Source organism: Scomber scombrus, chromosome 9, assembly GCF_963691925.1.
Source record: "Scomber scombrus chromosome 9, fScoSco1.1, whole genome shotgun sequence".
NCBI lineage: Eukaryota > Metazoa > Chordata > Actinopteri > Scombriformes > Scombridae > Scomber > Scomber scombrus.
In genome coordinates, this window is record NC_084978.1 from 202250 (window position 1) to 217803 (window position 15554).

A 15554-nucleotide genomic window follows, 5' to 3' on the forward strand; every position below is an offset into this window, starting at 1 on the left:
TAACTGTACTACAGTAAAGTACTAGTACCTCTAACTGTACTACAGTAAAGTACTAGTACCTCTAACTGTACTACAGTAAAGTACTAGTACCTCTAACTGTACTACAGTAAAGTACAAGTACCTCTAACTGTACTACAGTAAAGTACTAGTACCTCAAACTGTACTACAGTAAAGTACTAGTACCTCTAACTGTACTACAGTAAAGTACAAGTACCTCAAACTGTACTACAGTAAAGTACTAGTACCTCAAACTGTACTACAGTATAGTACAAGTACCTCAAACTGTACTACAGTCAAGTACAAGTACCTCAAACTGTACTACAGTAAAGTACTAGTACCTCTAACTGTACTACAGTAAAGTACTAGTACCTCTAACTGTACTACAGTAAAGTACTAGTACCTCTAACTGTACTACAGTAAAGTACTAGTACCTCTAACTGTACTACAGTAAAGTACAAGTACATCTAACTGTACTACAGTAAAGTACTAGTACCTCTAACTGTACTACAGTAAAGTACTAGTACCTCAAACTGTACTACAGTAAAGTACTAGTACCTCTAACTGTACTACAGTAAAGTACAAGTACCTCAAACTGTACTACAGTAAAGTACTAGTACCTCAAACTGTACTACAGTATAGTACAAGTACCTCAAACTGTACTACAGTCAAGTACAAGTACCTCAAACTGTACTACAGTAAAGTACTAGTACCTCTAACTGTACTACAGTAAAGTACTAGTACCTCTAACTGTACTACAGTAAAGTACTAGTACCTCTAACTGTACTACAGTAAAGTACTAGTACCTCTAACTGTACTACAGTAAAGTACAAGTACCTCTAACTGTACTACAGTAAAGTACTAGTACCTCAAACTGTACTACAGTAAAGTACTAGTACCTCTAACTGTACTACAGTAAAGTACTAGTACCTCTAACTGTACTACAGTAAAGTACAAGTACCTCTAACTGTACTACAGTAAAGTACAAGTACCTCTAACTGTACTACAGTAAAGTACTAGTACCTCTAACTGTACTACAGTAAAGTACTAGTACCTCTAACTGTACTACAGTAAAGTACTAGTACCTCTAACTGTACTACAGTAAAGTACTAGTACCTCTAACTGTACTACAGTAAAGTACAAGTACCTCAAACTGTACTACAGTAAAGTACTAGTACCTCTAACTGTACTACAGTAAAGTACTAGTACCTCTAACTGTACTACAGTAAAGTACAAGTACCTCTAACTGTACTACAGTAAAGTACTAGTACCTCAAACTGTACTACAGTAAAGTACTAGTACCTCTAACTGTACTACAGTAAAGTACTAGTACCTCTAACTGTACTACAGTAAAGTACAAGTACCTCTAACTGTACTACAGTAAAGTACAAGTACCTCTAACTGTACTACAGTAAAGTACTAGTACCTCTAACTGTACTACAGTAAAGTACTAGTACCTCTAACTGTACTACAGTAAAGTACTAGTACCTCTAACTGTACTACAGTAAAGTACTAGTACCTCTAACTGTACTACAGTAAAGTACTAGTACCTCTAACTGTACTACAGTAAAGTACTAGTACCTCTAACTGTACTACAGTAAAGTACAAGTACCTCTAACTGTACTACAGTAAAGTACTAGTACCTCTAACTGTACTACAGTAAAGTACAAGTACCTCTAACTGTACTACAGTAAAGTACTAGTACCTCTAACTGTACTACAGTAAAGTACTAGTACCTCTAACTGTACTACAGTAAAGTACTAGTACCTCAAACTGTACTACAGTAAAGTACTAGTACCTCTAACTGTACTACAGTAAAGTACTAGTACCTCTAACTGTACTACAGTAAAGTACAAGTACCTCTAACTGTACTACAGTAAAGTACTAGTACCTCTAACTGTACTACAGTAAAGTACTAGTACCTCTAACTGTACTACAGTAAAGTACAAGTACCTCTAACTGTGCTACAGTAAAGTACTAGTACCTCAAACTGTGCTACAGTAAAGTACTAGTACCTCAAACTGTACTACAGTAAAGTACTAGTACCTCAAACTGTACTACAGTAAAGTACTAGTACCTCTAACTGTACTACAGTAAAGTACTAGTACCTCTAACTGTACTACAGTAAAGTACAAGTACCTCTAACTGTACTACAGTAAAGTACTAGTACCTCTAACTGTACTACAGTAAAGTACTAGTACCTCTAACTGTACTACAGTAAAGTACAAGTACCTCTAACTGTACTACAGTAAAGTACTAGTACCTCAAACTGTGCTACAGTAAAGTACTAGTACCTCAAACTGTACTACAGTAAAGTACTAGTACCTCTAACTGTACTACAGTAAAGTACTAGTACCTCAAACTGTACTACAGTAAAGTACTTCAATAGAAACAGATAGATCACTAACTGGATCTCGATGAGCGGGTGTTTGATTGACATGTTGCTGAGCGGTTTCCATGGTAACGGTGTGTTCGCCGCCTCCTCCCCCACCAGACCCAGCGGACTCTGCAACAGCGGCAGGAAGTCATCTGCAGAAACAGGAAACAGAATCAGAGTAAAGAACGAAAAACACAATAAAACATGATGCTTTGATTGGTTAATGATCAGCTGACTGTAGTTAATCAGCTGTAATGAGCAGTGCGGCCTGCAGGGGGAGCTCACAGTACTTCTGTTTTCTGAGTCAGATTCAGTTTGACTCAACAAGTCAGAACAGTTCAGAATACCTGAAAACCAGGTGAGCTGCTTCACCTGCTGCTGCAAGACCATACACACACTGACTGGTCACATAGACTGTTTATATAATGGACGTAACATCCGTGACGTCACCCATTGGTTTGTGGACTGCTGCTCGGAGGCCAATAGTATCAGATCTGAGCAGCGCCATCTTGACCATTTCAGGTGCATGCTGGGAAAAATAAAAACATGGATTCTACTTATATGGGCATCAGGAGGAGCATGAGGCGCCCTCCTGAACCTGTGAACCAATCAACCTGTCAATCACCACGTAGCCACGCCCTAATGCATACCCTGCTTTATCGTCACATATAAAATCAGGGAGGCCAAAATGTCCCAAATGAACATCATACTGCATTGAAGAAGGCTTTAAACTAGCGATTGAGACCATAAACACATTTTGAAAACGTTTACTGAGGTTAGAAATCAAGTGAGAAGTTGGTGAATTCTCCATTGATTTGTATAGAGACGGAAGTCCTTTTGACACCAAAACGGTCGCCCCCTGGTGGCCTTTTGATAGAATGCAGTTTTAAGTTACTTCCACGTTGGCATCATTACAGAGGACCAGGGGGGTATTCCAGGAGGTTCAACAAACTCTGAGTCTAACCCAGAACTCTGAGTATCCGGTTCCAGAACAGCTGATCTGAATTAGGTAAATCAACTCTGAGTATGTTAACCTTGAGTTTAGCGCGTGCGCGACCACTATACAAAGCCATCATCAATGGAGCCCCGATACCTTGATTCACCATGGCAACTACTGAGAAAAAAAGCTCGAGTTACGTCACCTCACTGTAACTGGAGCTCCCCCTGCAGGCCTGTTAGAATATGATCATATATTTCACTAAAAGTAACACCGCTGCAGACGCTAAGGAGAGAGAAGCAGCTGCTGAGTCAATGCTTCAGTGTTAATGCACCACTCCACTGACTTAACTTACCTCACTTAACATTGTAGCATAAAGGTGAAAAAGTGGTGTAATGTATTTGGAAGCAGCTAAAAATAAAATAAAAAAACATAATTCAGAAAAGTAAGGCACATTTTGCTATGATTGTACCTCGCTTTGATGTTATTCATAGTTGACGTAGGCTATTAAACAAAGTAAATATTAATTCAGTGGCTACTTCAACATGTAGTAATTTAAACCTCAAACAGAAAGCTGTTGAACACATATGTCCTCTCATCTAATATCCTGCTTAGTAGATTAACATTTTACACTATTTTAACACTTTTATTTAACACTATTTTACATATAATACATATTGGAGTCATTGATTATAAGACTAACATGTGACGATGTGTACATGAATATTAAATAAAATACTTAACCAGAAGGCAGATATGGCAACAATGTTAAGAAAGGATTGAGTGTAATGAACAGTGATACCGTTCTAACAGATATTCATCTCTGAATGAAAGCACATCCAACTGAGCCCTGATCTCCCGACATAAGGCATAGCTAATCAATTCTGTCTCGATATCTATCGGCCCATGTCTGTCAGCTTGCTTCAGGTGGGAGGAGACCGGTAGAAACTCCGGGTTTCTTACAGAAAACCTGCCAGCGAGCAGGTTATGTTCACAGAGTCAGTTACCATGGTGACAGACTCAGAGTTCCAGTTACCATGGTGACTGACTCAGAGTTTCAGTTACCATGGTGACTGACTCAGAGTTCCAGTTACCATGGTGACTGACTCAGAGTTTCAGTTACCATGGTGACTGACTCAGAGTTCCAGTTACCATGGTGACTGACTCAGAGTTTCAGTTACCATGGTGACTGACTCAGAGTTTCAGTTACCATGGTGACTGACTCAGAGTTCCAGTTACCATGGTGACTGACTCAGAGTTCCAGTTACCTCTCTTTCTGGAACTGATAACAGAGTTTCCCTCATCTCAGGGTTAACTTACTCTGAGTTTTACATAACCTGCTTTCTGGAATACCCCTCTGTTCTGAAACCCAAAACTCTGAGTTTGACAGCTCAGAGTCTGTCAACCTAGAGTTAAGGTTTTAACTCAGAGTTAGTTAAACCTGCTTCCTGAAACAGGCCCCAGAACTCCCCGCCTGCTGCTGCAAGACCAGACACACACTGACTTCATGTGTTTAACTTTAATATGAAACACACACTGACTTCATGTGTTTAACTTTAATATGAAACACACACTGACTTCATGTGTTTAACTTTAATATGAAACACAGACTGACTTCGTCTCTACTTTATATTTAGTCGGTGTTTCCTCTCATTCAGCAGCCTGCAGCTGATCAGAGTGACATCACATCCTGTCAGCTGCATCCCGCTGATGATGATGATGATGATGATGATGATGATGATGATGATGATGATAATCTCTCATCACTGTTGTACAGTTATTCTCACTTTTAACTCTTACATAATGTTTAATAATAGATAATAAATAATTATAAAACCACATTATATTATTAAAGCCTGACATTGAGATTTTTACTTTAATGGACTAAAATATAAAAATGTTTTTAAATCATATTTTTTGATACTTTTGCACATTTTTAAATGTTATCATGAAGCAAACTATTCAAATGTTTTTGCCTTCTTCACTTCAACGAATTAATATGAATAATTATGGCTGCTGTGTCCTGGGAGAGAGGAGACCAGCCCTGCTCCCAGTATAACCAGCCCTGCTCCCAGTATAACCAGCCCTGCTCCCAGTACAACCAGCCCTGCTCCCAGTACAACCAGCCCTGCTCCCAGTACAACCAGCCCTGCTCCCAGTACAACCATCACTGCTCCCAGTACAACCAGCCCTGCTCCCAGTACAACCATCACTGCTCCCAGTACAACCAGCCCTGCTCCCAGTACAACCAGCCCTGCTCCCTGTACAACCAGCCCTGCTCCCAGTACAACCAGCCCTGCTCCCAGTACAACCAGCCCTGCTCCCAGTACAACCATCACTGCTCCCAGTACAACCAGCCCTGCTTCCAGTATAACCAGCCCTGCTCCCAGTACTATTATAGTGTAATGTAATGTTGTTTACCTGTAGTGTTGTTTACCTGTAGTGTTGTTTACCTGTAGTGTTGTTTACCTGTAGTGTTGTTGTTTACCTGTAGTGTTGTTGTTTACCTGTAGTGTTGTTTACCTGTAGTGTTGTTTACCTGTAGTGTTGTTTACCTGTAGTGTTGTTGTTTACCTGTAGTGTTGTTGTTTACCTGTAGTGTTGTTTACCTGTAGTGTTGTTGTTTGTTGGGTCAGGACAGCTACTCATCAGTCTGTGCTGCCAGCGTTTGAGCTGCAGCTGTTGCAGCCAATACATCATCAGCTCCTGAGTCACAGCCTGCAGTCACATGACACAGAAGTTAGTTTCTCAATGGAAAGATGATCTCTCTAGTTCCTGACCAGCTGGAGTCTGTAGAGACCTGTTAGGACAGCCTGATCATAATGAAGAAGAATAATCTGATCATAATAAATCATGCTGTAAATGTGTTTCTGTGGGAGTTAAAGAACACATCCTGATCTAATGTAACTGGTAGGATCCTGACAGAGCTGCTCTAAATCCAGACTGAAAATCCTCTAATGAACTATTATTATGTATGAAGTCACACAGCTGATTTCTCATTTTAGAGAAGAAGAACTCTACCTTTAGAATGAAGGTGCGTTCAGGCGTCTGGTTTAAAGTGTGGAACTCTACCTTTAGTATGAAGGTGCGTTCAGGCGTCTGGATTAAAAGTGTGGAACTCTACCTTTAGTATGAAGATGCGTTCAGGTGTCTGGTTTAAAGTGTGGAACTCTACCTTTAGTATGAAGGTGCGTTCAGGTGTCTGGTTTAAAGTGTGGAACTCTACCTTTAGTATGAAGGTGCGTTCAGGTGTCTGGTTTAAAGTGTGGAACTCTACCTTTAGTATGAAGGTGCGTTCAGGTGTCTGGTTTAAAGTGTGGAACTCTACCTTTAGTATGAAGGTGCGTTCAGGCGTCTGGATGTGGAAGGTGCCCCTCTCAGCTTTCAGCGGGTAGGTGTAGGTGGCGCCGCTGAGCTCGACCCGGCCGAGCGGCATCACGTCCTGCGGCGTGCGGTAGTAGAACAGCTGATTCTTCTTCTCCTCGTAGGTGAACCAGCGCTGCTTCCAGACACGCAGAGGTCCGCCCTGCTTCTGCAGGAAACCACACAGCCTCACCTGAGGACACGTCTCCATGGTGACGGCCGGGGACACGGGGAGACACAGGGGGCTCTGCTGGTCCAGAGGAGCAGGAGGAGCAGGAGGAGCAGGAGCAGGAGGAGGAGCAGGAGGAGCAGCAGCAGGAGGAGCAGCAGGAGCAGCAGGAGGAGGAGCAGGAGGAGGAGCAGGAGGAGCAGGAGCAGGAGGAGCAGGATGAGGAGCAGCAGCAGGAGGAGCAGGAGCAGGAGGAGGAGCAGCAGGAGGAGCAGGAGGAGCAGGAGGAGCAGGAGCAGGAGGAGCAGGAGGAGGAGCAGCAGCAGGAGGAGCAGGAGCAGGAGGAGGAGCAGCAGGAGGAGCAGGAGGAGCAGGAGGAGCAGGAGCAGGAGGAGCAGGAGGAGGAGCAGCAGCAGGAGGAGCAGGAGCAGGAGGAGCAGGAGCAGGAGGAGGAGATTTCTGCTGCGTAAGACAAAGATCCTCGTGAGAACCTAAAGCTTCAGGTCTACAGTCTCCTGCTGGATGAAGATCTGTCCTCCCTTCCTCTGCTGGGTTCTGATTCTCTGTTGGGTTCGGGTCAGGGTTCGGGTCTGGGTTCGGGTCTGGGTCTGGGTCTGGGTCTGGGTCTGGGTCTGGTTTAGGACCGGAGGACGGGAGGACTGCTCTGCTGCTCTGCTGTTCTTCCTCTGAAGTTAAGATCCAATCAGCTCTCTGAAGCGTCTCCTCCCCAGAGCAGACAGGAAGTGAGCGAGACGAGGCAGCGCTGGGATTTCCTGCCGAGCCGCTTCCCTCCATCTAAAAACAGAACAGAGGAGGAGAACCTGAGACTAGAACAGAGGAGGAGAACCTGAGACTAGAACAGAGGAGGAGAACCCGAGACTAGAACAGAGGAGAACCCGAGACTAGAACAGAGGAGGAGAACCCGAGACTAGAACAGAGGAGGAGAACCCGAGACTAGAACAGAGGAGGAGAACCCGAGACTAGAACAGAGGAGAACCTGAGACTAGAACAGAGGAGGGGAACCTGAGACTAGAACAGAGGAGGAGAACCTGAGACTAGAACAGAGGATGAGAACCTGAGACTAGAACAGAGGAGAACCTGAGACTAGAACAGAGGAGGAGAACCTGAGACTAGAACAAAGGATAACCTGAGACTAGAACAGAGGAGAACCTGAGACTAGAACAGAGGAGGAGAACCTGAGACTAGAACAGAGAAGAACCTGAGACTAGAACAGAGGAGGAGAACCTGAGACTAGAACAGAGGAGAACCTGAGACTAGAACAGAGGAGAACCCGAGACTAGAACAGAGGAGGAGAACCCGAGACTAGAACAGAGGAGAACCTGAGACTAGAACAGAGGGGGAGAACCTGAGACTAAATCAGAGGAGAACCTGAGACTAGAACAGAGGAGAACCCGAGACTAGAACAGAGGAGAACCTGAGACTAGAACAGAGGAGGAGAACCTGAGACTAGAACAGAGGAGGAAAACCTGAGACTAGAACAGAGGAGGAGAACCCGAGACTAGAACAGAGGAGAACCTGAGACTAGAACAGAGGAGAATCTGAGAATAAAATCAGAGGAGAACCTGAGACTAGAACAGAGGAGAACCCGAGACTAGAACAGAGGAGAACCTGAGACTAGAACAGAGGAGGAGAACCTGAGACTAGAACAGAGGAGAACCTGACACTAGAACAGAGGAGGAGAACCTGAAACTAGAACAGAGGAGGAAAACCTGAGACTAGAACAGAGGAGGAGAACCTGAGACTAGAACAGAGGAGAACCTGACACTAGAACAGAGGAGAACCTGAGACTAGAACAGAGGAGAACCCGACACTAGAACAGAGGAGAACCTGAGACTAGAACAGAGGAGAACCCGAGACTAGAACAGAGGAGAACCCGACACTAGAACAGAGGAGAACCCGAGACTAGAACAGAGGAGAACCCGAGACTAGAACAGAGGAGAACCTGAGACTAGAACAGAGGAGAACCCGACACTAGAACAGAGGAGAACCTGAGACTAGAACAGAGGAGAACCTGAGACTAGAACAGAGGAGAACCCGACACTAGAACAGAGGAGAACCTGAGACTAGAACAGAGGAGAACCCGAGACTAGAACAGAGGAGAACCTGAGACTAGAACAGAGGAGAACCCGACACTAGAACAGAGGAGAACCTGAGACTAGAACAGAGGAGAACCTGAGACTAGAACAGAGGAGAACCCGATACTAGAACAGAGGAGAACCTGAGACTAGAACAGAGGAGAACCCGACACTAGAACAGAGGAGAACCCGAGACTAGAACAGAGGAGAACCTGAGACTAGAACAGAGGAGAACCCGAGGAACAGGATTCATAATAAAGAGAATAAATGAAGATATAAACATCACTCTAAACACAAAGCTTCTAAAGTGAGTTAGTCATCAGCTGTTCTGTAATAATCTTTAACTATTAATATATATTTGAATCTTTTAAAATGTTTTCATGTATATAACGATGCAGAGAATATAAATGTTTACATGAATGAATGAAACTATGTCACATAATGACACATAATGACAGGAAGTGACCACACCCCCCCCCCCACCGCCCCCCCCCCCAACATAAACACTGACAGTAACAAGCCCTGTAAAAACACTGCATGAGGGAGTGAAGTAGTACTACAGTTAAAGTACTGCAGTATTACAGGTAAAGTACTGCAGTATTACAGGTAAAGTACTGCAGTATTACAGTTAAAGTACTGCAGTATTACAGTAAAAGTACTGCAGTATTACAGTTAAAGTACTGCAGTATTACAGTTAAAGTACTGCAGTATAACAGGTAAAGTACTGCAGTATAACAGTTAAAGTACTGCAGTATTACAGTAAAAGTACTGCAGTATAACAGTTAAAGTACTGCAGTATTACAGTAAAAGTACTGCAGTATTACAGTAAAAGTACTGCAGTATAACAGTAAAAGTACTGCAGTATTACAGTAAAAGTACTGCAGTATAACAGTAAAAGTACTGCAGTATTACAGTAAAAGTACTGCAGTATTACAGTAAAAGTACTGCAGTATAACAGTTAAAGTACTGCAGTATAACAGTTAAAGTACTGCAGTATAACAGTAAAAGTACTGCAGTATAACAGTTAAAGTACTGCAGTATAACAGTTAAAGTACTGCAGTATAACAGTAAAAGTACTGCAGTATAACAGTTAAAGTACTGCAGTATAACAGTTAAAGTACTGCAGTATAACAGTAAAAGTACTGCAGTATAACAGTTAAAGTACTGCAGTATAACAGTTAAAGTACTACAGTATTACAGTTAAAGTACTGCAGTATTACAGGTAAAGTACTGCAGTATAACAGTTAAAGTACTGCAGTATTACAGTAAAAGTACTGCAGTATAACAGTTAAAGTACTGCAGTATTACAGTAAAAGTACTGCAGTATTACAGTTAAAGTACTGCAGTATTACAGTTAAAGTACTGCAGTATAACAGGTAAAGTACTGCAGTATTACAGGTAAAGTACTGCAGTACTACAGTTAAAGTACTACAGTATTACAGGTAAAGTACTGCAGTATAACAGGTAAAGTACTGCAGTATAACAGGTAAAGTACTGCAGTATAACAGGTAAAGTACTGCAGTATAACAGTTAAAGTACTGCAGTATAACAGGTAAAGTACTGCAGTATAACAGGTAAAGTACTGCAGTATAACAGGTAAAGTACTGCAGTATAACAGGTAAAGTACTGCAGTACTACAGTTAAAGTACTGCAGTACTACAGGTAAAGTACTGCAGTATAACAGCTAAAGTACTGCAGTATTACAGGTAAAGTACTGCAGTACTACAGGTAAAGTACTGCAGTATAACAGGTAAAGTACTGCAGTACTACAGGTAAAGTACTGCAGTATAACAGGTAAAGCTGCTCTTACCTGTGTTTACCTGGAGGGGCGGGGCATCGCTGCTGTGTGTGATTGACAGCTGTAGTAGTGACAGAAACTTTCCTCAGAGTCAGACTGTTGTTGTTGTTGTTGTTGTTGTTGTTGTTGTTGTTGTTGTTGTTGTTGTTGACCTGCTGAGCTGCTGTTAGTTAACTTTGTGTCTTTCTTTTCCTCCTCCGTCCCTTCACACTCCTCTCTGCTCAACTAGTCAAATCACCGCCTTCACACACGCAACTTCCGGTATTACACTTCAAAATAATAGTCAATTTATAAAAAGGTTATCAATCATAGCTTTTCAAAATAAAACAATTTTCCAGAACTGGTTACAATCATTATTGGTTATCTATTGGCAGGAAGTACACACACACACACACACACACACACACACACACACACACACACACACACACACACACACACACACACACACACACAGGGAGCTGAGTGTGTTTCCTGGTGCAGTGCAGTGAGTCGGGCAGCAGGGGGCGCTGTTTACCACGTGGTGTTCTACTGAGACACACTTCCTGTTTGAGTTCACAACAAGTCTTAACTTGATTTGTTGTGAAAGTCACCTGAGGCCTGAACTTCTCTTATCAAGGTAACAGAGAGATATCCAGCTTCATAGTACCTCTGATTTACTCTCTTCATGCTTTATGGTGTATTTATTATTTATTATTTATTATTTATTATTTTATTTATTTATTTCTATTTTATTTACATATTTTGTCACCAAGCTTTTATAATACATGTTTAATAAAGTTCTACTTTTTACTTTGATACATTTATCTGACAACTTGTTTTACTGTTTATTTACAAATGATGATTTTTTCTTTATATAAACACAGAAAGCTCATAACATTTAGTTAGTAATGAGACTAGAGAACAGGATCAGCTGATCACTGCTGGATTTAATATCAGTGCCAGTAAGTTCAAGTTCAGTTAAAGGACTTAAACATTACTCTGGTGTCAGACTCATCAGTGAATCACTTTAACAGTCCACTTCCACCCATTATAATATGAAGCATGAATGTTTGTGTTGAAGGTGTGAGTGCTGCTGTCACTAGAACAATGGCTGATCACTGCCCCCTACTGGACACACTGACTCACTACAACACTGAGAAACCATCATTACACCAGTCATTCAGTGCACCTGCCCATCAATCAGTCAATAAACAGGCTGTCAAATGTCATCACACTGAGTTTGTACCTTTACCATAAAAAACATCAACATGTGAGTATACTTCAATTTCACAATAAGATGTAGCTACCAAAATAAAGTTCCTGGTTTCCTGTCAGGGTTGTGATGTGTAGCAGCAGAAACCAGACTGTAATATATTATAGTTTGTATGTTTATGGATGAGACAATAAAGACTAAATCATCTTGAACTCATTCTACCGGGCGACATCACTGCATCACTGTGTGGGGGGGTAGCTGCATACAGCAGGAAGCACTGCAACACATAGTGAATACAGCTGGTAAGATCATTGGTGCCCCACCCCCCTCCTTATCAGACACATACGCCACCCGCCTCCCCCGTAAAGCTACAGTCTGTTCACCCTCCTACCCTCTGGAAGGAGGTATAGGAGCCTCCGTGGCCCTCCTACCCTCTGGAAGGAGGTACAGGAGCCTCCTACCCTCTGGAAGGAGGTACAGGAGCCTCCTACTCTCTGGAAGGAGGTACAGGAGCCTCCTACCCTCTGGAAGGAGGTATAGGAGCCTCCTACCCTCCTGCCCTCTGGAAGGAGGTATAGGAGCCTCCTACCCTCCTACCCTCTGGAAGGAGGTATAGGACCCTCCTACCCTCTGGAAGGAGGTATAGGAGCCTCCTACCCTCTGGAAGGAGGTATAGGAGCCTCCTACCCTCTGGAAGGAGGTATAGGAGCCTCCTACCCTCCTACCCTCTGGAAGGAGGTATAGGAGCCTCCTACCCTCCTACCCTCTGGAAGGAGGTATAGGAGCCTCCTACCCTCCTACCCTCTGGAAGGAGGTATAGGAGCCTCCTACCCTCCTACCCTCTGGAAGGAGGTATAGGACCCTCCTACCCTCTGGAAGGAGGTATAGGAGCCTCCTACCCTCTGGAAGGAGGTATAGGAGCCTCCTACCCTCCTACCCTCTGGAAGGAGGTATAGGACCCTCCTACCCTCTGGAAGGAGGTATAGGAGCCTCCTACCCTCTGGAAGGAGGTATAGGAGCCTCCTACCCTCTGGAAGGAGGTATAGGAGCCTCCTACCCTCCTACCCTCTGGAAGGAGGTATAGGAGCCTCCTACCCTCCTACCCTCTGGAAGGAGGTATAGGAGCCTCCTACCCTCCTACCCTCTGGAAGGAGGTATAGGACCCTCCTACCCTCTGGAAGGAGGTATAGGAGCCTCCTACCCTCTGGAAGGAGGTATAGGAGCCTCCTACCCTCCTACCCTCTGGAAGGAGGTATAGGACCCTCCTACCCTCTGGAAGGAGGTATAGGAGCCTCCTACCCTCTGGAAGGAGGTATAGGAGCCTCCTACCCTCTGGAAGGAGGTATAGGAGCCTCCTACCCTCCTACCCTCTGGAAGGAGGTATAGGAGCCTCCTACCCTCCTACCCTCTGGAAGGAGGTATAGGAGCCTCCTACCCTCCTACCCTCTGGAAGGAGGTATAGGAGCCTCCTACCCTCCTACCCTCTGGAAGGAGGTATAGGACCCTCTTACCTGCTATAGGCTTAGACTGCCGGGGGACTCCTACCTCCATGATGCACTGAGCTCCTCTCTCCTCCTCCTCTCTCTCTCTATCCATCCATCTATATCCATTAACATTCATGTACTATTGGCGGGAATCACAGCTGCAAAAAAACTAATTGCCACACGCTGGAAACCTCCTCACTCACTTTCCTTCCGAGCATGGATTTTAACGTACCTGGACATTGTCTATTTAGAGTTGTCAACAGCTCGAGTACACAGAGCCAAAGAATCCGCAATAGAGGCTTGGAACTCGCTCCTAACTGTCCTCCGTGCGCTTCAACTGTAGTGTGTGATTAAGGCTATTGGAATCTGGATCCAGGGGGTGGGTGGTTTGTGTTTGGGGTAGTCATTTATTTATGTATTTTGTAGTTTTTTCTTTGACCTTATTACATGCACATGTAATTTAATATTATTTTTTTTTTATTATTATTTTAGTTTTATTGTTCACTTTCATGTATCTATACAGTACTTTTATAAGTATGGGTATATATGAATACATGGCTCATGATTTATTGTTGTATTATTGACTGTAAGTTTTTCAGTATAAAAAAGAAAATAAAAAGTTGATCACAAAAAAAAAAAACATTCATGTACTATTAATGCATTCAGTAACCTAAACTTCTTCCCCGGAGTTGTCTGTGCTTTCTCGTCTCACAGGTAATCTGGGCCTGTAGACGTCCGGATGACAGATTCCAGTCCCGGACCTTCTAGCTTCAATGTTTATTTTCAATGTGCTTCTCTCTCTCTCCTATTCTTCCTCTCTCTCCCCTCTACCCCAACCGGTCGAGGCAGATGGCCGCCCACTGTGAGTCTGGTTCTGCCTGAGGTTTCTTCCTGTTAAAAGGGAGTTTTTTCTTGCCATTGTCGCTAAATGCTGCTCATGTGGGAATGTTGGGTCTCTTTATAAATTAAAACTTGAAGAGTTCGGTTTAGAACCTGCTCTATGTGTAAAGTGCCTTGAGATAACTTGTTGTGATTTGGCGCTATACAAATAAAGATTGATTGATTGATTGATCTTACCTTCTGGAAGGAGGCATAGGACCCTCCTACCCTCTGGAAGGAGGTATAGGAGCCTCCTACCCTCCTACCCTCTGGAAGGAGGTATAGGAGCCTCCTACCCTCCTACTCTCTGGAAGGAGGTATAGGAGCCTCCTACCCTCCTACTCTCTGGTAGGAGGTATAGGAGCCTCCTACCCTCTGGAAGGAGGTATAGGAGCCTCCTACCCTCTGGAAGGAGGTATAGGAGCCTCCTACCCTCTGGAAGGACGTATAGGAGCCTCCTACCCTCCTACCCTCTGGAAGGACGTATAGGAGCCTCCTACTCTCTGGAAGGAGGTATAGGAGCCTCCTACCCTCTGGAAGGAGGTATAGGAGCCTCCTACCCTCTGGAAGGAGGTATAGGAGCCTCCTACCCTCTGGAAGGAGGTATAGGAGCCTCCTACCCTCTGGAAGGACGTATAGGAGCCTCCTACTCTCTGGAAGGAGGTATAGGAGCCTCCTACCCTCTGGAAGGAGGTATAGGAGCCTCCTACCCTCTGGAAGGAGGTATAGGAGCCTCCTACCCTCCTACCCTCTGGAAGGAGGTACAGGAGCCTCCTACCCTCCTACCCTCTGGAAGGAGGTATAGGAGCCTCCGTAGCCGCACCGAAAGACACCAGGCTGTCAGAAACCTAAACTCTCTCCCCTCACTCCCTCCAGCCATATCCTCCAGGCTGTCAGAAAGCTGACCCCCCCCCCCCCCCCCCAAACAGACTGTTCTTTTTGCACTATATCTGTTAAAATACATCTTACAGCCATTTTGCACTACCACAACTTAACTACACAGAAACTTCTGCTGCTACTTCCTACATATACAAAGTAGACTCATAAGTCTTATTTTATCTTACTGTCTATCTATTGTTTATTTATTATTTTATATTATTAGTAAATGTCTTATCTGTTGTGCACTTTATCTGTTCCACCGTGGGATAGTGAGAAACGTCTTCTCCTTTGTAGCTTTAATATGTGAAGAAATTGACAATAAAGCCGACTTTGACTTTTAATCTGTGTGATACGGATGAATACAGTCTGTTAATGTTTGA

General features: G+C 43.6%; 1 protein-coding gene across 1 annotated transcript in view; it reads right to left on the reverse strand.

Annotated features, from left to right (window-relative positions):
- Window positions 1-15270, reverse strand: part of tbc1d2 (TBC1 domain family, member 2) — a 30190-nt gene extending 14920 nt beyond the window's left edge. Inside the window, exons 1-5 of the mRNA XM_062426182.1 lie at window positions 15265-15270; window positions 7393-7638; window positions 6640-6924; window positions 5921-6029; window positions 2406-2526 (exon numbers count right to left, since the gene is read on the reverse strand). Of these exons, the coding sequence (XP_062282166.1) occupies window positions 2406-2526; window positions 5921-6029; window positions 6640-6924; window positions 7393-7638; window positions 15265-15270 (767 nt within the window). The remainder of the gene's footprint in view (window positions 1-2405; window positions 2527-5920; window positions 6030-6639; window positions 6925-7392; window positions 7639-15264) is intronic.
- Between the last annotated feature and the right edge of the window lie 284 nt (window positions 15271-15554).